The sequence below is a fragment of the Dermochelys coriacea genome, chromosome 4, assembly GCF_009764565.3.
Source record: "Dermochelys coriacea isolate rDerCor1 chromosome 4, rDerCor1.pri.v4, whole genome shotgun sequence".
In the NCBI taxonomy this organism is placed as follows: Eukaryota; Metazoa; Chordata; order Testudines; family Dermochelyidae; genus Dermochelys; species Dermochelys coriacea.
Genome location: NC_050071.1, coordinates 108,748,994 through 108,774,198, shown reverse-complemented (window position 1 = coordinate 108,774,198; position 25,205 = coordinate 108,748,994). Strand labels below are relative to the sequence as shown.

General features: G+C 40.9%; 1 protein-coding gene across 6 annotated transcripts in view; it reads left to right on the top strand.

Annotated features, from left to right (window-relative positions):
• The window catches only part of RBPJ (recombination signal binding protein for immunoglobulin kappa J region), a 90,156-nt gene that overhangs the window by 29,163 nt on the left and 35,788 nt on the right, over positions 1–25,205 (top strand). For 2 of the 6 annotated variants that reach the window (XM_038399487.2, XM_043514053.1), the window contains exons 1-2: positions 5,444–5,535; positions 6,992–7,050. The exons of 1 other annotated variant lie outside the window; for it this stretch is intronic. Coding sequence is in view for 2 of the 5 variants with exons in the window: in XM_043514048.1 (XP_043369983.1) it covers positions 5,468–5,535 (68 nt within the window). In the remaining 3 variants the exon portion in view is untranslated. Of the gene's footprint in view, positions 1–5,443; positions 5,536–6,991; positions 7,051–7,845; positions 8,003–25,205 lie in introns of those variants that run through there. 3 more of the 6 variants (XM_043514048.1, XM_043514050.1, XM_043514049.1) reach the window with 3 other exon arrangements.

Here is a 25,205-nt window from a genome sequence, read left to right as displayed (position 1 = left end):
CCCCTGATGTTTAGATTATGACTATTTCTGTTCATCTATCTTAGCTATAGAAGAATCTTTGCTGCAACTACACACCTTTTTCATGGACGATCTAATGTCTCCCACCTGGTAAGCTGTGGTGTTGGCTCCAGTTCAGTGAATTAGTTGAAGACTCAGTGCCTTCTTCAATGCTGTTTCTTAGAGAGACCATCTACTGCTCTATCATTATATGGGAAGTGTCAATTCCAGAATTCTTTCCCAATGAATCCTTGTATCAGCCATGTACCAAAGCTTCCTCTGACCCTGTATGTTCAACAATCTCCAGGTGTTTCAAAGATGATACCAGACTAGGTCCTCAATGTGGTGTTGGTATTGGGGCAGCTGACAAAAGGCCTGCTCAGTTCTTTGGCATTTCAAAACAGTTCTTACAAATTCACCTTGCTTTCTGGATGAGAATATTCTTTAGAAACTGAGACAATTTAAAAAGAGGTTGGGTGCAGAGCTGAGGAATTGGTGTCCTTACAACACTGCTTATGTGCTCTTAATTTTATCTTGCAGTACAATCATAATGCTAAGTTTGTGATATCATGATCGTCATTATGGGAACACAGTATTGTAATAAACACAGGATTATGACCATTATGCGTAAGCAGAAGTAGTTAAGCTCTGTGAGGTAGAATTTTCATTTAAAACACTAGTTTTGTAGTGATATCAAAGGGAACTCAAAAATTCTAGCCAAGAAAAATTATAATTGAAAGCATTCTTGTTTTCAAGTTTGCTTTGTAATATGCAATATACTTCACTGTGGTGCATGGAATACATTTGGACAACAATTATTTGTGTTTTGAAAAATATATTTTGTACAATAATGACTTTGCATTTGTTCATTGGAGATCTCCTTCATGTGAAGATTCCCCCATAGAAAACATGTGTTTCTCCTCTGTGGATGAAATAATTTGATTCTTTTTAAAAGTAATAAGATTTTTTTTCAAGGCAGCATTACATTTTGATAAGTACACTTGGAGAAAGAAGACATTAAAAAATACAACAAGGTACATAGCTGAGATATTTATAAATGTGCTGTTTTATGCACCCTTATTTTATACTGAGATTTTGTATGAGACGCTACAATTCAAATGAAGCAAAAAGAACGGAGCATGAGACACTGATTGAGATGTCAGTGTACATGACACACATGATATATTGTAGAAATACTGTGACATGAATAAAAAAGCATATTTCAGAAATTTGCAAGTAACCTTCTTATTCCTGTGTCATTGACCCAGTTAACCATAATAATATATTAGATGTACATAGCATCTGCTAATGGAGCTTTATTCTATGGATTATGTCACAAGTGGTTGGTATTTTTAAAAAAGTCATTAATTATGCAATCATAAATACTAGGAGTCCTTAAGAACTGGTTAATAAAATATCTAGCATCAGATATTCAACTTTAAAAATCTTTTTGCTGTTTAGAAAATGTAAATGTCTAATTTTTTTTCTCCACAAAAATAATTGATAACACAAATTATATGTCAGTTGTAGCTAACCCTTTTCTGCAGAGGGCAGAATCAATTCTATGAAGTGATTTCACTTAGGAAATAGCCAGAGTAGAAAGCAATGGCTTAGTTTGTCTGGAGATTAATTTACCAAAATAATGCAATTTATAAGCCATTTTAAATTATTTTAATTTTTCATAAAATTATGACATTTTAAAACATAAAAATTACTTGGCTGCCATAATACACAGGAAAAAGTTGGTAACTCTCATCACTTTTCAACATTATCATCTTTTTTCCAACATGTGTATGCATTGCTGCTGATTGTATATTCATGGGATGGTGTGTTGTTGGGTATATTGTCTCATAGTACAGCTTATTTAAGATTAATTCTAGGCCATGACACTCAATTGAACGTTCTGTAACCATGTATGTTTTGGGTGATGTAATTGGTCACTTTGACATCTAAGAAACCCTATAATTTTGTAAAACTTACTGTTACTAAATATGATTTCATTAAAACACACCGAAAGCAGACTGGCAAAACTTGTGCATTCACGCATTTCCTCTCATTGCTTTTGTCTAGTGAAGAAGAAAATGCTTTTTGGGAAGTTAGGAAATGGCCCCAATGAACAACTACCAACGAATTTATTATGCCTTGATTTTCATCCTCTGCCTAAATACTGTTGATGGTTATGATATGTCATTTTCTGAATTCAGGGCCAATAGGTGTTGCATGGGAGAGAGTGCTCCATCTTTTATCACACTAGCGATACTTTCTTACTGCATTAATGGCCTTAATAGGTAGTAGAGGTAGCTTGATGGAAGGGCAGACTAATGTGATGCCCTTGAAGGGGGAGACAGGAAATAAAAGGGAGTGAGAGATATAAACATCTTACTCCCCCTTGTTTCAAAAAGGTTCTCAAACACAAAATGAAGAATCTGTCTGTCTTGCCCAAAAAGAGTGTGGTGGAGTAGGGGGTAGAGGGGTTACAAACAGAATTGAAAGAAAACAAATTTTTTAAATGTCCTCTTCCCCTGTGTTGTTGGTTATGCACACAGCCTCATGTGGTACACAGAAGCTTTCTTTTGTAATGGACTTTCCTCACTGGTATCTACTACATGATTTCAAGGACCCGCAGGGTACCAGACAGGTTGATATTGGAATGTCAGGTCTTTTTTGTGTGTCAGTGTGTCAGGGAAGTAGAAAAGATTGGGATAAGGCTGAAGTCTGTCTTCAGGATTATTTTCTGAGTCAACCCACTCCCCCCATGTTGGTTATCAAAGATAGTAACTTTTTATCTCTGCGGGGAAGTGGTTTTTCTGTTTTATGTCCTTACCTGCAGCATGGTAGGGGAGGATAAAGAGGATTCCAAAAGTTACATAGGTCAATGATTCTAAAATGGCCATAATATCCTCCCCAACAGAGTCTTCTTGGGCCTTCCACTGAAACTTTAGAAAATTATATGTAAATAGAGTTCTGTTCAAATTTCATTTTTTTATTTTTATTTTTAAAGAGGTGTTTTGATCCTAGCTATTTGGATTTGGAAAGAGCAGAATTATTGATTGGCAACTACATTGAAGTTAATTATTTATTAAATGGTTCTACTTTTGAAGAATTCTAGGTAGGAAGAATGTCATGTCCCTCTTGCTTTCACTTGCAGAGGGTTTGGTGTCCTTTCACATATGGTTATAGTCAGAAGAGTGACAGTGTATGAAAATGACACCTTCATACTCAACGGTTCTGTTCTATCAGTGTAGTCAGTCTCACTATCTACCTTACCTTAAAAAGAAAAGGAGTACTTGTGGCACCTAAGAGACTAACAAATTTATTAGAGCATAAGCTTTCTTGAGCTACAGCTCACTTCATCGGATTCATTTGGTGGAAAAAACAGAGGGGAGATTGATATACACACACAGAGAACATGAAACAATGGGTTTATCATACACACTGTAAGGAGAGTGATCACTTAAGATAAGCCATCACCAGCAGCGGGGGGGGGGGGGGGGGGGGGGGGGAGGAAAACCTTTCATGGTGACAAGCAAGGTAGGCTATTTCCAGCAGTTAACAAGAATATCTGAGGAACAGTGGGGGGTGGGGTGGGGTGGGGTGGGGGGGAGAAATAACATGGGGACATAGTTTTACTTTGTGTAATGACTCATCCATTCCCAGTCTCTATTCAAGCCTAAGTTAATTGTATCCAGTTTGCAAATTAATTCCAATTCTCCTTTTCTTTTTGCAAATACAGACTAACACGGCTGCTACTCTGAAACCTACCTTACCTTAATTTCAGATATTTTTGTCACCATTTCCCACACCTTTAAGCACTGCAGAAACACATCTCTAGGAGAATGATCTAGATTCTGCTTTGGCTCATGCATCATAAACAGAATTGTTAACTAAATTCCAGCTGCAAGATCTTAATTAGGCTTAATGATGGATAAGCCAGAAGGAACACAGCTTGTCTTTGAAATTTCAGTTTGAGTTTGCAGTACTGGCTTTTGCAAGGGGTTGGGGAGGAACTCTCTCTGGAAGTTACTGTACAAAATAGAGTTGTATTTCCACCTTGATAGTTTAATTTTACCTCCGTCAGAGAGAGAATTTAAGACTTCGCTATACTTGCAAGGGTAATCAGTTATGTAATATTTTCGCATATACTCATGTTTTCTAGATATTATACCTGGGATGTCTCTGCCCTTTTTTGAGGTCGTCTTTAGTAGACTAGTTCTGCCTTCGTTAAAGTGCAGAATTTTGTTATTGTTTTAGTATTTTAATACAAATGCAAGACAAATTATAGCTTAGAGCTAAAGTATCCTCATACAATATAAAGTTTTTACACTATGTGTAAATATCACAAGGGTTAACACATTTCACTGCCATATAAGTTTTGTGTTCTGTAATCCCCATATATTTTAAATGTCTGTCTGTCCAAATTTGGGAGGAAAGCAGCAAAACAGAGTCTAGTCAGGTGAGTCACCAACACACTGAAACAATTCAGCTAAAGTACTCCTAACTTCTAGCAGAATAAAACTTTATTATCCAGATTTTATTCCTACAAGACGCTTGCTTCAAAAGCTGCAGATTCATTGTCCTTGTTAATCTTAGGCCTGGTCTACACTTACTGTAAGGGTGACCATAGTTACAGCACTCAAATGTGAAAAATTCACAAGGTCAGCCGACCTAACTCCTGATGTCTTCTTCCATTGACCTAGTTACTGCCTCATGGGGAGGTTCATTACTTAAATCTGTGGAAAACCCCCTTCCATTGCTATAGCAAGTATCCGCATTACAGTGCTACAGCAACATAGTTGTAGTGCCATAACTGTGCTGCTGAAGCACCCTAGAAATGGCCTAACATTTAACCATTGATCTTTTTTTTGTTTGTTTTTTTTGCAACACCAGTCTAAGATTTATAGTAAACTTGTAGCTACAATCATTTCTTCTTGGAAAGCTCTCCCTCAGCTTCTCCAGCTCTGTTGTGAGAGACTGTGAGGAAATCTTGAACAATTTTTTTGTTTCCTTCAAATATTAAGTCTCTCTTTTGAGATGCTGCTAAGATTCTCTGTCTTCTCCTTCTTTGAAATTGTAGCAATAACTGTATTTTATTTTGTTTGCTGTAACTGATCCGTTGGTAGGGAAGTAGTGGTTCCAGTGGTGGTGATGAAATTCCCTGTTGTGGGGCATAGGTAAGCATAAGAGCACAAAAAAAATAACTTTTTCTGACTTAGTTGAGCAGTGGGTAGAAGTCGCTCAAAAGTGGATTGTGAGCATCCTGATCCACAGCCTAAAAGATTGTTTAAGAAGGTGAGAAATGCTTAGGCGGAAAAAAAAAAATTCTTCTAAGGTTAGCAAGATTGGTTTAGTCTTGTAAGAGCCTTCCTCCTTGGTAATGACACTATTGCAAGCTCAATTTAGTCCTTTACCACTTCCTTGTTGGGTCATTCATAGTTTCTCTTTATAGTGTGTAGTACTGGCATTGCATGAAATGATGGCAGTTAAAAGAAATTCATTATGGCTCCGGATTTTAAGTGATTCGTACGAGACACCTTCCATGTGAGTATAAGATTAAAGTTTATTACTGTCTTCCACTTCAGGGATGGAAGGTGTAGTTAAGAACAGTTCTGTTCTTTGAAAACTGGAGAGGTTCGGACATTGAAAACAAGATAGAACAAAACCTCATATTACGCTGTAGAGAACAATCAATCCCACACTGGCATGAAAGTTGCCTAAATAGTCTAATAGTAGGTTTCATTTCTAACTTCTGTCAGTTAGACTCTTAAGTAGTCTAGCAACAGAAGCAAACACGTAATATATTGAGAAGGTTTATTTAATTTAAATTAACTCCTACTGCAGTTTAGAAATTGCTGCTATCGTCTGAACTCCACTATGCAGTTATGGTCAGAAAACGACTGTAAAAAGTGGTCCTTCTGACTCAATCTCTGCTTCTTCTTTATATTCACAGTTTCATCAGCTGACAAATAAGTTTTTACTCCAACTTGCACTATAGAGCTAGTACAGCTTTGGAAGGGTGGGGATTATTTTCTGAGAAATAACTAAATTCAGTTGCAAAACCTCTTACTGATTGTGATATGTGGATCAGGCCACATCTACATTATAGGCGCTACAGCGGCACTGCTATGCCACTGTAGCTATGCCACTTAGGTGCTGTAGTGCAGAGCAGTGGTTCTCAAAGCTGGTCCACCGCTTGTTCAGGGAAGGCCCCTGATGCGCCAGACCGGTTTGTTTACCTGTCACATCCGCAGGTTCGGCCAATCGCAGCTCCCACTGGCCATGGTTCGTCACTCCAGGTCAATGGGGGCTGTGGGAAGCAGCGCGGGCCAAGGGAGGTGCTGGCTGCCCTTCCCGCAGCCCCTATTGGCCTGGAGTGGCAAACCGCGGCCAGTGGGAGCGGACGCAGCAGGTAAACAAACCAGCCCGGCCTGCCAGAGGCTTTCCCTGAACAGGTGGCGGACCGGCTTTGAGAACCCTGGTGTAGACTGTACCTACAATGATGGAAGGGGTTTTTCGACTTCTCCAAGTAGCTAGGTTGATGGAAGCATTCTTCCATTGATTTGTCTGCATCTACACTGGTGATTAGGTCGGCATAGCTACAGCGTTCAGGAGTGTAAATTTTTCACATCCCTGAGTACTGTTACTATGTCAACCTAACTTTTAAATATTAAGCAGGCCTCAAGAGAAAACAGCATTTGACTTTGGGTTTAGAGGGCTGGCAGTTAGAAAAAAACATCAACTTGTAAGTTGAGCAAATTAGGTAGCATTGAGATGCATTAAATACATAATACTATGATATCACTCCAGAGTATGACCACCTGTTAAATTCACTGATCGTTTCAACGGCTAATTTTCTGAACTACTTCTATACATTTTACCTCTTGCTATCTCTATTTCTAACCTGTTTTTGGTGGATAAAGATATTTCAGACTAGAGCCTTACATTGAACATTCCCAATGTAATCACAATAGCTGAGCCAAATTATATTGTGTTTTAGGGACTGAGATTCTGTTGGCATGCTGATTTTTCAAGCTGATATCTCTTTCAGTTGCTGAGGTAAGTGTCTGAAAGTCTGCAGTTTGCACTGAGCTTTTCAGTCAGCCTTATTCATTCATGAGGGGTTAATACAAAATGTAGCATATCTGATAAAAGGTATCTTTAAAAATTACTCCTTTTATAGTGTGTTAGAATAAACATGTTAAATTCTGGTTTTCACTGCAAGTGCCACTTTCTTTATTTCTATTAATTGTATATTAACCTTTCATAGATTTGAGATCATTGGAATAGTGCAGCCTGTAACAGCAGATAACTATGGTAACATTTGAATACATGAAAAGTATCTTCAGATTTATGGTCAGGCACATTGTTGGCCTTAGACAAGGTATCATACTGGCTTTCTTGGTTTATTTATTTATCCATGTGGCAGAATTGCATGAGTTTTAGTTGGATTAAAATGCGAACCACTTTAGGTTGGACTGTAGCTTGTGTTCCTTGGAATTAGATAACGAAGTTGTGATAACTTACTAGCTGAATTTTTCTTCCAAATGCAAAATGACACTTTTGTAGAATTGAGCTTGTTTACTCTTGTAAACTGTTTAAAAGTTAACCTACTTATTAAAACAGAACAACGACGCAGCGTTGCAACTGTGGTTGCCTCTGTTTTCTTTCTTTTTTGGGGGATTGGAAAAGAGAGAAGACAGTGATGAAAGAACTGTGGGAGGATGAAAGAGGGTAAGAAAAGGGAGAGGGAGTTTCTAATTGAACAAGTGATTTCAGTGAGAGGGCGTGACTAAGTGAACCAGCGCTCTTCTCCTGTATTTATGTGAGCTTTATTTGGTATAGTGCCAAAAGTGTGTATAGTGCTGTACAATAGGAGACTTGTTTCAAACAAGTAGCACGTTCTCTGTTTTGAAGGACTTGCTGTCTGTGAACGTAGTCTGGTGTAGTACAGGACCATGCCATACAAAGATATAATGATGCATGGTCAGTGGAATTCATCATGGAACAGGTGGGTTTTTAAGAAAGTTTTGAATGACAGTTAAGGAATTTTCTGTGTATTGACTGGGGGGAGGGGGGAGACTGTGTTTTATTCTTTCACTTCTGGACTCCCCAAAGAACCATGGTGGAGTTAGGCCATCTAGCACTCCCCCTCCAAAGGGGGAAGAGCAGCTGAAGTGACATTGGAGCACATGAGTTGGAGAAGACATGCCTTTATTCACTTTCGATTACGCAGATACCATTAGATTGGTGCAGTTTTTTAATTCTTGTATCTGTTTCTGTAGCTTGGGCAGCAAAGAGTGCATATTGGGTCAGCAGTGATGAAGCAAACTAGCTGCAATATGAGCATGGGTGCAGATGTTGCAGTTTATTTTAAATGTGGCTGAGGCTAACTAATGACATACCTTTGACATTGTCTGTATTTGTGTATTGTTTGTCTTGACTGTTTCTAATTGTGTTTATATGACTACTATAGCAGTGGGGCCCCAATCCAGATCGCAGCCTTTAAGTGCTTGTAGCATATAAATAATAAATGTCTGCAATGTCATGGTGGCTGAAAACAATTTTATCAGTGAATACACATACCTTGCATGGGCTGAGGCAGGAGGGGTGACCTTGTGAACTCTTAGATTTGTGTTGACTGACAGACCCTAAAGCAGGAGTGGGCAAACTTTTTGGCTCGAGGGCCACATCGGGGTTGCGAAACTGTATGGAGGGCCAGATAGGAAGGGCTGTGCCTCCCTAAACAGCCTGGCCCCTGCCCCCTATCCTCCCCCTCCCACTTCCTGCCCCCTGACTGCCCCCCTCAGAACCCCCAACCCCCCCCCCCCCGCTCCTTGTCCCCTGATCCCCAGGACCTCACCCCCTATCCAACCGCTCCCTGTCCTCCTCCCAGGATCTCGGCCCCATCCAACTGCCCCCTGCTTCCCGTCCCCTGACTGCCCCAACCCCTATCCACACCTGCCCCCTTACAGGCCCCCTGGGACAAACCCCCTATCCAACCCTCCCTGTCCCCTGACTGACCCCTGGGACCCCCTGCCCTCTGTTCAACCCCCCCCACTCACCATGCCACTCAGAGCAGCAGGAGCTTGCAGCCACGGCACTGCGCTGCCCCGCAGGAGCGGCGGACCAGAGCACTGGCAGCGCGACGCGGCACGCTGGGACTGCAGGGGAGGGGGAACATCAGGGGAGGTGCCCAGGGCTAGCCTCCCTGGCTGGGAACTCAGGGGCTGGGCAGGACGGTCCCACAGGCTGGATGTGGCCTGTGGGCCGTAGTTTGTCCACCCCTGCCCTAAAGGCTGTCCTTATTATACAATTGTACTGGCCGGGGCGGGGGCAGCGGCAGCAAGTTTTTTTTTCCAAGAACAGTGCTATTTCTTCAGATGCAAAGTACCTTTGCAGCACTGTTTATTTAATCAGGCTGTCAGCATAACCAGGCATTTTGTAAAAAGAAAACTTTTCATGTTGCAGAGACTCTACCGAGTATTTTAAATAAATAAGCCCTTTTTAAAATGTTCATTACTGTGGTACAGTGGATCTGCATAACTTTCTGTGGTTTCTGCATAGAACTGAGCTGCTGCTCCAGCAACATTTTTGTTAAGGAAATGACAGAGAGACAACTTTCATGGCCATATTTAAGTGAGAGGAAGCAGCAAAGGGCATCTAAAATGGATGTGAGCAAGCTGAGGAATTTTAAGATTCCTTTCCCACAGAGCATAACAAATTTATTTGAGCGTAAGCTTTCGTGAGCTACAGCTCACTGCATCGGATGAAGTGAGCTGTAGCTCACGAAAGCTTATGTTCAAATAAATTTGTTAGTCTCTAAGGTGCCACAAGTACTCCTTTTCTTTTTCCCTCAGAGGTTACCTGGACTAATCATCAGGAATTGGAAACTTTCACAGCTTGTATTAACTTAGACTGCAGTGGCCTCTAATGTTCTGATAATCACTAAAGGTTAACTTAAGAAGGAAGGTTGGGGATGAGAACAGATAGTGCACTTTAAAAATTCTGAAGAATTTATTTATGGAATCATAGAAATTAGAGAGAAAAGACCCATCAAATCATCTAGTCTATCTCTTTCACAGTGCAGGATTGTTCCCTGCAGTAATACATGTTTCTGGTATTTTGTCCAGTTTAGTATCAGATATCCCTAGTGATGTAGCTTCCACCATACCCCTTAGGGAAGCTACTCTACAGTATAATAATATTAACATTTTTCTGGTTATTCAACCTACATTTTCCTTTTTAGAAACTAGGATTTTTCTGTTGAAGGTGCCTTTAGTTTCTGAATTTTAGAAAATTCTAACAATTTCATACCAATTGTTATACAATTTTATGCCAATCATAATACCAATGAACATTTAATTGAGTGTCAAGGCACTTGATTGTCAATTATCCTTTGCTCCATGCCTCAGACAACATTTGGAAGAATAAAGTATGAAATGCCTTAATATTTCAATAAAAAAATCAAAATATGCATATTGAGGTGTATGGTATTCTAATAGGTTTTGTTTATTTGCATCTTAAGTGACAACAAATATCAAATGGCTCCCGAATTCCTGGGCAGCCTCTAAAAAATAACCTGCTTCCATTTTTTTAAAATGGTTTGGAGGGATGGTTTGTTTGTTTTTGGTTTGTTTGTTTTTAAGCCTGAAGAGCATGGCTTTTGTGTGTTACAGATTTTTAGCTTTGGGAAGATACAGAACGCCACCTGCTCAAATACAGATCTCAAATCAGGGTCTCAACAGCACATGGTATTTAACATTTCTTGACACCTGTGTCAGCTGTCAGAAAACCAAAAATCTTGGTTAAGGTTGTCTAGCACAAATCAAATACCCAATTTAATCAACAACATCTGACAACAATCAAATATTGAAACCTGTGAATCAACAACTAAGGTTAATTACACAATTGTGACACTGAGTTTAATAGAAGTTATTATTGTATAGTTATACAAGAGGTCAGACTTGATGATCACAATGGTCCCTCTGGCTTTAAATCCATGAAAATCATTCAGGAATATGCACCCACAGAATGGAAAAAAATCATATGAATGGATAAGGTTGTCTCTTAGGAGATTTTGTTTTTGTTTCTTAAGACATCACTACATGGGGGGGATTACCGTTGTTTTGTTGATGTGCAGACAGCAATCTTATCAGTGTTTATGGTCACTTAGATCTTCACAGCCATAAACAACATAGGAAAATACATACTTTACAAATTATTAATTTAATTACAGCATAAAGAAATTCCAGATGCTTAAGATTCATGTATCTATCTTTGGTTCCTGTCACCATGGTTCCCTAGAACGAAGTCACTGATGTGTTAAATATATGCACGTCTGTAAATACAGAACTAGTGGGTCTATAGATATTAAGCTTCTAAGCCTGGATCGTACTCCATATTTAAGGTTTTAACATACTGTTTACAAGTTCTTATGAAAAGTATAACCACAGGAACATAGGAGGATGGCAGTGTTATGGTCATTACACCACACATTGGCATTCACAAATTTAAGATGTCGACAGCTATATATGCAAACTTCTTAGAGCCCTTGAAGTCCTAGATCCAAAATGAAACAATTTAGGGGGCCTTATCTTGCATAGAAAGCAGAAGGAGACTCCGCTGGTTGGGAGGCATGAGATGCGATGTCCTGAGGTTGGGGGTTCCACGACCACCACTCCCAAGAGGAGAAGGCGGGTGGTGGTGGTCGGGGACTCTCTCCTCCGGGGGACTGAGTCATCTATCTGCCGCCCTGACCGGGAAAACCGAGAAGTCTGCTGCTTGCCAGGGGCTAAGATTCGTGATGTGACGGAGAGACTGCCGAGACTCATCAAGCCCTCGGATCGCTACCCCTTCCTGCTTCTCCACGTGGGCACCAATGATACTGCCAAGAATGACCTTGAGCGGATCACTGCGGACTACGTGGCTCTGGGAAGAAGGATAAAGGAGTTGGAGGCGCAAGTGGTGTTCTCGTCCATCCTCCCCGTGGAAGGAAAAGGCCTGGGTAGGGACCGTCGAATCGTGGAGGTCAACGAATGGCTACGCAGGTGGTGTCGGAGAGAAGGCTTTGGATTCTTTGACCATGGGATGGTGTTCCATGAAGGAGGAGTGCTGGGCAGAGACGGGCTCCATCTTACGAAGAGAGGGAAGAACATCTTTGCCAGCAGGCTGGCTAACCTAGTGAGGAGGGCTTTAAACTAGGTTCACCGGGGGAAGGAGACCAAAGCCCTGAGGTAAGTGGGAAAGCGGGATACCGGGAGGAAGCACAGGCAGGAATGTCTGTGAGGGGAGGGCTCCTGCCTCATACTGGGAATGAGGGGCGATCAACAGGTTATCTCAAGTGCTTATATACAAATGCACAAAGCCTTGGAAACAAGCAGGGAGAACTGGAGGTCCTGGTGATGTCAAGGAATTATGACGTGATTGGAATAACAGAGACTTGGTGGGATAACTCACATGACTGGAGTACAGTCATGGATGGTTATAAACTGTTCAGGAAGGACAGGCAGGGCAGAAAAGGTGGGGGAGTAGCACTGTATGTAAGGGAGCAGTATGACTGCTCAGAGCTCCGGTACGAAACTGTGGAAAAACCTGAGTGTCTCTGGATTAAGTTTAGAAGTGTGTGCAACAAGAGTGATGTCATGGTGGGAGTCTGCTATAGACCACCGGACCAGGGGGATGAGGTGGATGAGGCTTTCTTCCGGCAACTCACGGAAGCTACTAGATCGCATGCCCTGATTCTCATGGGTGACTTTAATTTTCCTGATATCTGCTGGGAGAGCAATACAGCGGTGCATAGACAATCCAGGAAGTTTTTGGAAAGCGTAGGGGACAATTTCCTGGTGCAAGTGCTAGGGGAGCCAACTAGGGGGAGCGCTTTTCTTGACCTGCTGCTCACAAACCGGGTAGAATTAGTGGGGGAAGCAAAAGTGGATGGGAATCTGGGAGGCAGTGACCATGAGTTGGTTGAGTTCAGGATCCTGACGCAGGGAAGAAAGGTAAGCAGCAGGATACGGACCCTGGACTTCAGGAAAGCAGACTTTGACTCCCTCAGGGAACAGATGGCCAGGATCCCCTGGGGGACTAACATGAAAGGGAAGGGAGTCCAGGAGAGCTGGCTGTATTTCAAGGAATCCCTGTTGAGGTTACAGGGACAAACCATCCCGATGAGTCGAAAGAATAGTAAATATGGCAGGCGACCAGCTTGGCTTAATGGTGAAATCCTAGCGGATCTTAAACATAAAAAAGAAGCTTACAAGAAGTGGAAGGTTGGACATATGACCAGGGAAGAGTATAAAAATATTGCTCGGGCATGTAGGAAAGATATCAGGAGGGCCAAATCGCACCTGGAGCTGCAGCTAGCAAGAGATGTCAAGAGTAACAAGAAGGGTTTCTTCAGGTATGTTGGCAACAAGAAGAAAGCCAAGGAAAGCGAGCAGATAGCGATAGCGAGCAGATCGAGGGACGTGATCGTTCCCCTCTATTCGACACTGGTGAGGCCTCATCTGGAGTACTGTGTCCAGTTTTGGGCCCCACACTACAGGAAGGATGTGGATAAATTGGAAAGAGTACAACGAAGGGCAACAAAAATGATTAGGGGTCTAGAGCACATGACTTATGAGGAGAGGCTGAGGGAGCTGGGATTGTTTAGTCTGCAGAAGAGAAGAATGAGGGGGGATTTGATAGCTGCTTTCAACTACCTGAAAGGGGGTTTCAAAGAGGATGGCTCTAGACTGTTCTCAATGGTAGCAGATGACAGAACGAGGAGTAATGGTCTCAAGTTGCAATGGGGGAGGTTTAGATTGGATATTAGGAAAAACTTTTTCACTAAGAGGGTGGTGAAACACTGGAATGCGTTACCTAGGGAGGTGGTAGAATCTCCTTCCTTAGAGGTTTTTAAGGTCAGGCTTGACAAAGCCCTGGCTGGGATGATTTAACTGGGACTTAGTCCTGCTTTGAGCAGGGGGTTGGACTAGATGACCTTCTGGGGTCCCTTCCAACCCTGATATTCTATGATTCCCTGATATTCTATGAAAGTGTGGGCCCCTTACTGAATGAGGGAGGCAAGCTAGTGACAGAGGATGTGGAAAAAGCTAATGTACTCAATGCTTTTTTTGCCTCTGTTTTCACTAACAAGGTCAGCTCCCAGACTGCTGTGCTGGGCATCACAAAATGGGGAAGAGATGGCCAGCCCTCTGTAGAGATAGAGGTGGTTAGGGACTATTTAGAAAAGCTGGACGTGCACAAGTCCATGGGGCCGGACGAATTGCATCCGAGAGTGCTGAGGGAATTGGCGGCTGTGATTGCAGAGCCCTTGGCCATTATCTTTGAAAACTCGTGGCGAACGGGGGTAGTCCCGGATGACTGGAAAAAGGCTAATGTAGTGCCCATCTTTAAAAAAGGGAAGAAGGAGGATCCTGGGAACTACAGGCTGGTCAGCCTCACCTCAGTCCCTGGAAAAATCATGGAGCAGGTCCTCAAAGAATCAATCCTGAAGCACTTAGAGGAGAGGAAAGTGATCAGGAACAGTCAGCATGGATTCACCAAGGGAAGGTCATGCCTGACTAATCTAATCGCCTTTTATGATGAGATTACTGGTTCTGTGGATGAAGGGAAAGCAGTGGATGTATTGTTTCTTGACTTTAGCAAAGCTTTTGACACGGTCTCCCACAGCATTCTTGTCAGCAAGTTAAGGAAGTATGGGCTGGATGAATGCACTATAAGGTGGGTAGAAAGCTGGCTAGATTGTCGGGCTCAACGGGTAGTGATCAATGGCTCCAAGTCTAGTTGGCAGCCGGTGTCAAGTGGAGTGCCCCAGGGGTCGGTCCTGGGGCCCGTTTTGTTCAATATCTTCATAAATGATCTGGAGGATGGTGTGGATTGCACTCTCAGCAAATTTGCGGATGATACTAAACTGGGAGGAGTGGTAGATACGCTGGAGGGGAGGGATAGGATACAGAAGGACCTAGACAAATTGGAAGATTGGACCAAAAGAAATCTAATGAGGTTCAATAAGGATAAGTGCAGGGTCCTGCACTTAGGATGGAAGAATCCAATGCACCGCTACAGACTAGGGACCGAATGGCTCGGCAGCAGTTCTGCGGAAAAGGACCTAGGGGTGACAGTGGACGAGAAGCTGGATATGAGTCAGCAGTGTGCCCTTGTTGCCAAGAAGGCCAATGGCATTTTGGGATGTATAAGTAGGGGCATAGCGAGCAGATCGAGGGACGTGATCGTTCCCCTCTATTCGACACTGGTGAGGCCTCATCTGGAGTACTGTGTCCAGTTTTGGGCCCCACACTACAAGAAGGATGTGGATAAATTGGAAAGAGTACAGCGAAGGGCAACAAAAATGATTAGGGGTCTAGAGCACATGACTTATGAGGAGAGGCTGAGGGAGCTGGGATTGTTTAGTCTGCAGAAGAGAAGAATGAGGGGGGATTTGATAGCTGCTTTCAACTACCTGAAAGGGGGTTTCAAAAAGGATGGCTCTAGACTGTTCTCAATGGTAGCAGATGACAGAACGAGGAGTAATGGTCTCAAGTTGCAATGGGGGAGGTTTAGATTGGATATTAGGAAAAACTTTTTCACTAAGAGGGTGGTGAAACACTGGAATGCGTTACCTAGGGAGGTGGTAGAATCTCCTTCCTTAGAGGTTTTTAAGGTCAGGCTTGACAAAGCCCTGGCTAGGATGATTTAACTGGGACTTGGTCCTGCTTTGAGCAGGGGGTTGGACTAGATGACCTTCTGGGGTCCCTTCCAACCCTGATATTCTATGATTCTATACCATTAACCATGCAAACTTCTGCAGTATCAGGCCATAATTGTGAACTATAGTAAAAAAGGGAAGAATTGGGGCTGATGTCTCTATAGGGTTAGAGTTAAGGTTATTTTAGTTTTGCAGACAGTTTTTCACTCAGGCTATATGTAAAGTTTGATTTAATTAAATGTCTTGTTAAGCAGAAATTGGTTTTTAATTTTGCTTTTTCAAATATGCATGTTGAGTGGTGTGTTTGGTGTGGAATTGCACCCAGAAAAACTTGACTACAAGTTAAACTTCTTCTGCATGATACCATTTTTCTGTCCCCACTAGTGTTTGCAACTCCTCCCAATTTTGTATCACTATGAATTTAATGAGTATACTCCTACTTTCAAAAGTATTAATATTTTAATAACTAGCTGAATTCTGATGGCAAAAGATAGTCCCTTCTCTAACACCTCTACCCCCTTTCAATTTGATTCATTGCGCTTTATTATTAGCCAATTTTAATTCCACATGATGTTGTCACAGCCAGACTAATTTGAATACATTTTCAGGATTTCATGGGACTGTATCCTTTATTAAAATCCATATATATTACATCTGTTGCATTCCCATATTCAGTAATTTTAATTACATATTTTTATAAAAAAAAAACTGGCACACCTCTTACCAAGTGATAATTAAATTTTACCTGAGAGAGATCAGAAAAAAGACAAAATATGTAAAGGAGAAGTAGAGTCCCAATATGTTTAAAAAATAAAGATTCCATCAGATGTACCTTTTGCTCAAGCCAATTAATTGCAGAAAAAATATTAGTTCCCATACAAGTTTCATAAATATAATACTTACTAGGCAACTGTGAATTTCATTCTCCGCATTTCTTTTTAATTGAACCTTGTGCCAGTAGCAATACCTTAAGCCAAATTTATAAAAATACTATTAGTAAAGTGAATTCTTCTATTGCAAATGTGAATATGTAGGGTACAAGGGTCATCAATAGACAAGACTAGGACTTGGAACAACATAGCAACACACTATATACTTTAAAAAAATGTTTTGTTTGTATTGTGATAGCGCTGGTAGGTCCAAGTCAGGATCAAGGCCTCATTGTGCTAGGTGCTGTACAAACATACAAGAAGACATGATGCCTGTACAAAAATCTTGCAATCTAAAAAAACCCACAAGTGACTTACAAAGTGTTGTGGGGAGAGAGAAAACATGAAAGTACAGTGGTCAGACTGATTTTGTTAGTTCCTTTAAAAAAAGTAATAATAGAAACTTTCCTTCAATTGCCTCTCAACCAAGCTCAAGTTATTTATTATTTTTTCACTTTTTCAAATTTAACTGTTACTGTGACAATGTTTGTGTCATATGGTTACTTGTATGTGTATTTATAAAATAATCGCATCTGCCAGCTGAGAAACTTGGTTTTTAAATGAATGCTTAAAAGTCCTCTTGTATGCTCAAGCACTAACCAAAATGTCACCCAAAGTTCATTGGAATGCCAGTTCCCATAGTTTCCCTTTAAGGACCCTCAGTGTACTGCCCATTTGCAGAAATGAGCAAAAAATGCTGTATTGTCATGCTCCCAAGTCTGCGAAGTTTCCTTCTTGCTGCTCTGGCAGAAGCCAGAAATTCTCTTTCTTTCTTCTTGTTGATCCCCATAGAGTGTATCAAAACTCATCCACCGATTTTATGAAAATCTAGAGTCCCGTTCAAGGTTCTCTGTCTTTCAAGCGTTACTCTCTTCTAGCAGTTAAAACCAAACCTTCTTTTATCCCTATATCCTCCATGTACAGTTTAGTTCTTTTAGCTGCCTTGCTCCAGTAATGAGCACACACTTCACAGGGCTCACCTTCCATAACTCCTGAGTAGAGTGGAATCAGTCCCCTACTTCGTGCACTAGATTGACATCTAAAAGAGTGAGAATCCTCACTTGATAAACACATTTAGGAATTGTCATATTGGATCATCTAAGTCTAGTATCTTATTTCTGACAGTCACCAGTGCCAAAGGCTTCAGAAGAAGGTGCATGAAACCTTGCACTAGGCAACAGGATAACTTTTCTCAAGGGAAGTTTCCTCCTAACCCGAAATCTGGAGGTTAATACCGTCTCTAAGCATCCATCTGAAATATTACAAAAATCTCTCTTCTGGCTCATGAAAAGTTGTCTGAACCCTCTAAAGATGTTCCGTAGTATAGACAATCTCTCCCTGCAATACTAGCCACATTTTAATGCGTCGGTGGTTTGAGATTTTTACAATTAAAACAAGATTCAGTTCATTTCACTATTCAGTGGTTTTTATAATAAAGTGAAACATGCTTTTGATTGACCTAATTTGTCCCTAATTTGACCTGATTTATGCCTGAAGTTTAATTGCTAGTGAAAAATGTTCTGTTGTTCAATTTTGTGGGTGAAAATTTTGTGGGCAGAAATTGTACCAGTCATATTCTGTGCCTTTTTGAACATCTGCTTCATGCTTTCTGTGTAGAGCTGATTGCGCATTTTTCATCAGCATGTTTTTTTCTTACAAAAAATGCCATTTTTGCAAAACTGAAATTTTTCCATGAGAAAATTTAAATTTGCTGAAAAAAATTTTTTTTCTAATTGGGGAAAATCAAAATTACTGCCTGCCTGCCTGGAAGGCTCTTGTCAATTTCACATTCTGCAAGTGAAATTGATAAAAGCTGTACCTGAGGGCTCCGCCCATGAAATTGATGAGAGCACACACACACACCCTTGTTAAGACAGTTGAATTTTCCAGGCGGGTGGCCAAAAACATTAGTTTTGATTCTCCCAGAATGGAGTTTAAAAAAAACCCATTTCCAGTGAGTAATTCTGCTTTTTTGACTTTTAGGGCAATTTTTTTCTTTCAAAAAAACCCAAATTTTTCATGGGAAGGGATTTTCGTGTTTTGGCCAGCTCTCCCTCTGGGAAGGAAGCAGGGATTTTTCCTTTTGAATTCTGTTCACAAGGATATTCAGAGATTTTTATGGCCAGAAGAAAATATTTGCATAATCCGGTCTGATCTCTTTTATAACACAGGCCAAAGAAGTTAGTAACCTGCATCAAGACCTTAACTTTGTTTGATCTACAGCATATCTTTTAGAAAGAAGTCTAGATATTTGCTATAATATAGTTCTGGCTCCTTTGAGGGAAGACTGAAGACATTTTGTTCTTATTTTACTTCAGAGTTTCTGCATTGTTATATTTTGTGTTTGTTTTCAGTAACATGGGCTGTTTTCTGATTTTTAACTGTGCCTGTATCAGACATTTATTGGGGCTTATTAGCATAATAGGCTGCATGTGTGAATTTTGTTTTGTGGTTTCCGACCTCCCATATATTATAATATTTTAAAATCTAAAGTGACAGTATATTTCAGCCCCTGTTCATTAGCCAGGAAACTTTACGGGAGTAATTCTTGCTGTCTTGAACCGGGAAGACATAGCAAGTTGTTTGTTCAAAATTTGTCTCTCAGGAAGTCTTACTGTATCTACGTATTGGAGAACTTGGACTTATACATGTGAGGGTGTGACAGTGCTGCCTGTGGGATCCAGCTAAGGTCACTCAATCAGGGTGAACTGCAAACAAAACAAGGCAAACAAACCCCAAACGCTGGTGGATATTCCAATACTTAGATTTACCAAGCCAGCATAAAACAGCTTCTATAGTACCTCACTGGTTACTCAGAAGTCCAAATAATGCAGTTCCCTTAAAGTACCCAGCCTCAGGCCTCCATCCAGACACACATGTCAAATATATGATGATAAATTCTGAAAATCTTATTTCATCATATAAAAGAAAAGGTTCTCCTAACCCAAAGGACCAAGCCCCAGACCCAGGTCAAATTATAACTTCGATCTTACCCCAAAATACACGCTATAGTCAATTCTTGTTAACTAAACTAAATTCTATTAAAAAAGAAAAAAGAGAGCGTGTTGGTTAAAAGATCAATATACATACAGACTTGAGTTCAATTCTTGAGGTTCAGATACATAGCAGAGATGAGCTTGTAGTTGCCAAAAGTCCTTTTAGAAATAGTCCATAGGTTATAGTCCAATGTCCATATTCAGGGTGACTCCATTCAGTGACTGGGGATCTCAATCCTTATGGCTTAAGGTTTCCCCCCTTGAAACCCAAAGCAGATCTGAGATGAAGAAGGATCATATATCCCAAGGTTTCTATACATTTCCTGCAGCCTTTTGGCCTGAGAAAACAATAGGCTTAACTTTCCTTCTTCCAAGCATCATGGCAATTAGCACAGGATAATTTATCCATTAAACAGTTCAGATACAGGTTATTACGACCTTCAAAGAGACATAGACAATAGTACTATTTCACTCAAGTATCTTCCTAAATGTTAATATTCTTTTTTTGATCTTTGAATCAAAGCTATAGCCATAGACAAGAGTTGTTTGCTTACATCACAAGACCTGAGCAAACATTTACTCTTCTATCTCTAACAATACAGGCTTGCATTTCAAAGCTCTTTTCATTTACATATCTTCCTAACCAGTCTCTAAAGTTCGGCCTGGATCAGGTCAGTCTGTGAGTTAACTAACTCTTTCTGGCCCTGTCACCTTTCAATGAGATACACCTGAACATAGCCATTATATGGACAACATACCCCCATATCTCAATGTCTGTACTTTGACCCGTTAAACTTTTACCCCCAATCGGGGAGATTGCAGATTATGTATTCCTTACGCCACCCGCTCCTAAACTGAACTTTGCACCCCTTGATAATCTGTACCTTATTCCTTGATAACCAGAAACTTCTACGCCTAAACTCCGTACCATTTTCTTTTTACACTCATAATGTCACAGAGGGTCCAAGGAATTCTGAATACGTTAAAACAAGTGAAAATAGGCGTTGGTAATGGTATCTCATTGCTGGGTACTGTTCCAGCTCTGTGATGTGAAAGTGAGTATAAACCATAAAGAATAGCACGAATGGGAGCAAAAAAGCAGTTGAGCATCGGTGTTCACGTTTTTGTTACATTCATGCCCTCGATAAGCTACTAATTTGTGGTACCATTATAATTAGGAATCTTGTTGGAATTCATACATACGGCAAAATTTATTTTCTGTAGTATATCAAAGTTACATGGGGAAATGGAATTACAACATACCCATTTAATTTTTTATACATTTTAATCCTTAAACCTGGAGCAGTATAAATGAATAAATTAAATATTGATTTAAGGATAATTAATGTTGCACTTTGAAGAAGATAAGATGTTTACAGTAACATTTCAAATCCCTGAAATCCTCATTTAGTATAGTTTAAGGAAAAGTGTAAATATACTGGGGTTATTTCACTACTGAGCTAACTTTCATAGCAGAGTAGATTGGATATCCTACACTGGGGTCTACACAATTTAGAATGAAATAGCTGCAGAAATTAATGTAAATTATGGATTCCATGAAGGGACTTCTCTGATACCATTGAAATCAGGACACTCAAAAAAATTTTAAAATTCATTTTTTTATTTTAGTAGTCAATATAGAGATGTAGCAGGAACTAATATAAAATTGTTCATTTTTACTTAAAATAACTTTCTCAAGGTTTTAGTTTATTGATAACTAAATATGGGGGCGTATGCCTTTGTGTTGGTTGCTCTAAACAATTGTTGATGTCTTAGAAACTGTTTCTCATCTTCTGAAGGGAGCTATACTGCTCCTACAATTTCCACTTGACATTGCTACAGATCATCTTGGTATCTGATTATCTTCTCTTTTCATCTATTGGGACTCTCAAATGGTAGTTTAAAACCCCAGATTGACAGACTTTAGCTAGTATGAAACAAAATTTAAAAATAGTTTTGAAAACCATTCCTTATGGTAAATGTGATATCATACAATGCAGAGCTTGGTAAACCTCCTTTCCCAACATTAGTGTAGGGAAAGCTCAGGCATTGTTATCCCCATCTTCTAACACTGTTCAGAAGGTTATATGACATGTAAGTAAAAAATGTTTGGGCCTTGTCTATTCTAGTGTTTCCACAAATGATGACACTGAAGGAGTGCTACTTGATGGTAATAACAAGGAAGTTTGTACAGTAAGCTTTGTACGAACTCATAGTGGCTATTGCTTGTCCATCAAGCAGGTTTTTTTCTCCCTTTGTTTACTTCACCTGAGCCATGCAGATACATGGTAACTTTTTAACCTTCTTCTCTTATCTTCAGTTACCTGATCTAGAAGTCAGGCTAAGAATCCATCTGCTCTAGCTACTTATTACCATACTCATCACCATTATGCCTGAGGATGTCACTGAATTACACACTTCTTCACCCAGTTTTCTGTTGAGGAATCAAGTGCAAGTGTCTGCTCTTGAGCTGTTTAGGACCTGTTTTCTCTTTGACACAAACACTGTTGCACTCATTCATACATGGCACCTCAGTGAAACTTAATCTTTCCGTATTTCATGGTGGTTAAAAGATTGGGCCTGAGGTATCCCAGTAATGTGTTGAATGCCCAACTTGAGACCCTTGGGACCTGATTTTTCAGCATACTTAGCATTATATGTAGGTTTGGAAGAATTCATTTTTTATCAGTAAATGTTTATTTCACCATACACATGCAAACTGAAGGAATATTTTTCTCAATAATAATCAAAAATTACAAATAGACAAAGTAAGAAAAATGCTGCTTGAGAACTTTAGTCAAAATTCAGTGATACAGACTTTTGAATTAGGCTTGTTACGAATGGAGTAGTGAATGAATAGTAAAAACAGGTATGATTTGTTGATTTAAGGATTTTGCACAGGCAGTCTTAATTCTGGCATTTCCTAATTTTGGAATACTTGACATTGCAACCTTAATGTGTTTTACATAGTTCTTGTGTGTAATTTCCTAGGTTTTTTAAAATGCAAACTGAAAACATAGAAATTCAGTCACATGGCATCATATTGATACCACATGGGTCCTGAGCATGGTTGAAACCTTTAGATCCAACACACAGACCTCTACCCTTTGTGCTAAAAGAGTAACTGATGCAGAAGAAGGTTGTCATCCTCTCTGGCTAGAGCAGTAGTCTCCAAACTGTGAGGCATACCCCCCTAGGGGGGTGCAGAGGAATGTCCGGGGAACATGGCTGGGCATGGGCCAGAGCGCCATCCAGCCCCACTCTGCCGTCTGCTCCTCTCAGGCCACTGCTGCGGCCCCGGCTCCGCTCCTGGCCCCTGACCTTGGCTGCAGCTCTGCTCCTGCTCTCAGCTGCCGGCTGTGGCTCAGCTGCTGGCTCCACCCCTGGCTGCGGCCCCCAGCCCAGCTGTGACTCAGTACCCGGCCCAGGGTGGGTGTGTGTGTGTGTGTGTGTGTGTGTGTGTGTGTGCACGCGTGCGCGGACACATGCCATTACTGGTAACGAGGCTGGGGTGGGCATGGGGGGAAAATTTGGGGCACCACTGGTCTAAAGGGAGTGGGGCACTTTGCCAGTAGGTTTCACGGATAGTTGCAGAAAGCAGAGGGGGGAAAGGTGAGAACCAAGAATCTTGGGGTTCCATTCCAGGCTCTGGAGACAAGTGTATTTTAGTGTGCATGGTCTTTTCTGCCCATTCCCCCCAAGCATTACCCCATCTGTCGTGTCCCCTTCAACCTGACCCTGTCCCAGTTCTGCCTTCTCCTATTTCCATTCATGTTCTCCTCACCTAGCCAGTCTTGGTCATCACTCCTCAGGCTTCTGATCCCAGACTTAGTGTCCTTGTTCAGCAAGTCCTAGTCTTACCCCTCCAGATTCCCAGTCCCAGTTTTCTTGCCCACCAGGCCCAGTCTTACCCTTCAACACCCAATTCCTTCTTCCTCCCCCTCACTCATAAGTTCCTCATCCCCAGTGGCGCCCAGTCCCAATCTCCCTCCATGGATGGCTTGTCCAATCTCAGTGTCTTGCCTCTCCCCACTTCTAAAATTGGGCATTTTTCATGTGGATGGTGAAAGACACATTGTTGGCACAAATGTTAATCCCTGCCAAATTTCAGGTCCCTGTTCTAAAACATTGGGGTGCGAGAGCTGTTAAAAGAAAGGGTTGCCAGAATTTAACAGGAGCAACACATTATTTTTTTTCTAGGCTTGTTCTCAGAAATGGCTGAACCATTTTGGCTGAAGTTTTCCCAAAAAAGACAGTCTGAGTCCGACATCCAGCATGGAGAATTTTTTGTGTTCACAAGAACACAATTTTTTGTGTTCACAGTGAATTACCTAAACAGCACATTGTCCCACCTAGCTGCCATAAAAGCAGGAGCCAGCATGTGATACAACAACTGTCCTACCTTGTCAAGACCACCCTTGCCCTACATTGAAGGTGTATGCCCTGGGGAGAGAATGTGGTATGCAGGGGTTTTGAAAATGAGCCACTTACACTGGACAGAACTCTGTTCCACCAAGGATGCAAAGTGTGCAATGGAGGTGCAGAAACTGCAGAGGAAAGGTTGTGGCAGCCAAGGGCCAAAGCTGATGAACTGCTACTGTTGGTCGGAGCTCTGTCTGGCCAAGGTAGAGGTGTGGCAGCAGCTGGGGCCCATAAAGGGTGGAGCTTTACCCAGCTATCATATACTGTCTCCAGAAGCTGAGTATTGTTTGTATAGGGATTCTCAACATTCAGCCTTATTGGGAAACTTTTGCCCTTATCTAGAGATCCCATAGAAGATGTTACTTCACATCAACTAAACAGTATATTAATTTGCTGATTTTTTCATAATTAATATTGCAGTGCATTTATGGGTTACCTGCTGTGGAATTTGGGTCCATTGTGCTGCTGAGTGTGTGGAGCCCTTTATGTTGTTCACTGAACACCAATAGTCTGCTAAGCACCATATGTAAGAGACTTCTGTCCTTGCTGCCAGTTAGATACAAATAATATCTATTCACATTGCTTTCCATGCATAAGGCATCCCAAAAGACATTACAAACAGTAAATTATATATTAATATTGCTGTGACTGTGGTCATTTGTGCATACAAAGCTTTGGACTTTAGAACCTGTTTGTAGTGAGAAAAGAAATGCTCAGAACATAGAGGGTAGCATCCTCTTTTTCATTTGAAAAATGCCATGATATATGACATTCACCTGTCCATGGACTTCAGCTTAAGGGGACTGAGATAACACAGTTGTAGAAAAGGCAGCTTGATTTAATAGAGGCAGTCACAATTTGGGCTTTCACACAAGAAATAAAGTGAAAGCAGCTCTATACTGATCATAAAAATAAGTGAAATTGAGCAATCTGCATTCATTATTCAAGCTGAGACAAATGTAAAAAAGAAACAAAGCATAAATAATAAGTAAAATTAATTTTTATACACTTTTTAGGTTTTAGGTCAACACTCAGAAAATGACTAGTGATGTTGGATACTTCAATTCTGGGGTGCCCAAATTGAGATACTTTAAAGAGACCTGATTTTCAGAGAGTGGATGGTTGTCATCTGCTCAGAGCTAATGCAAAATCCTT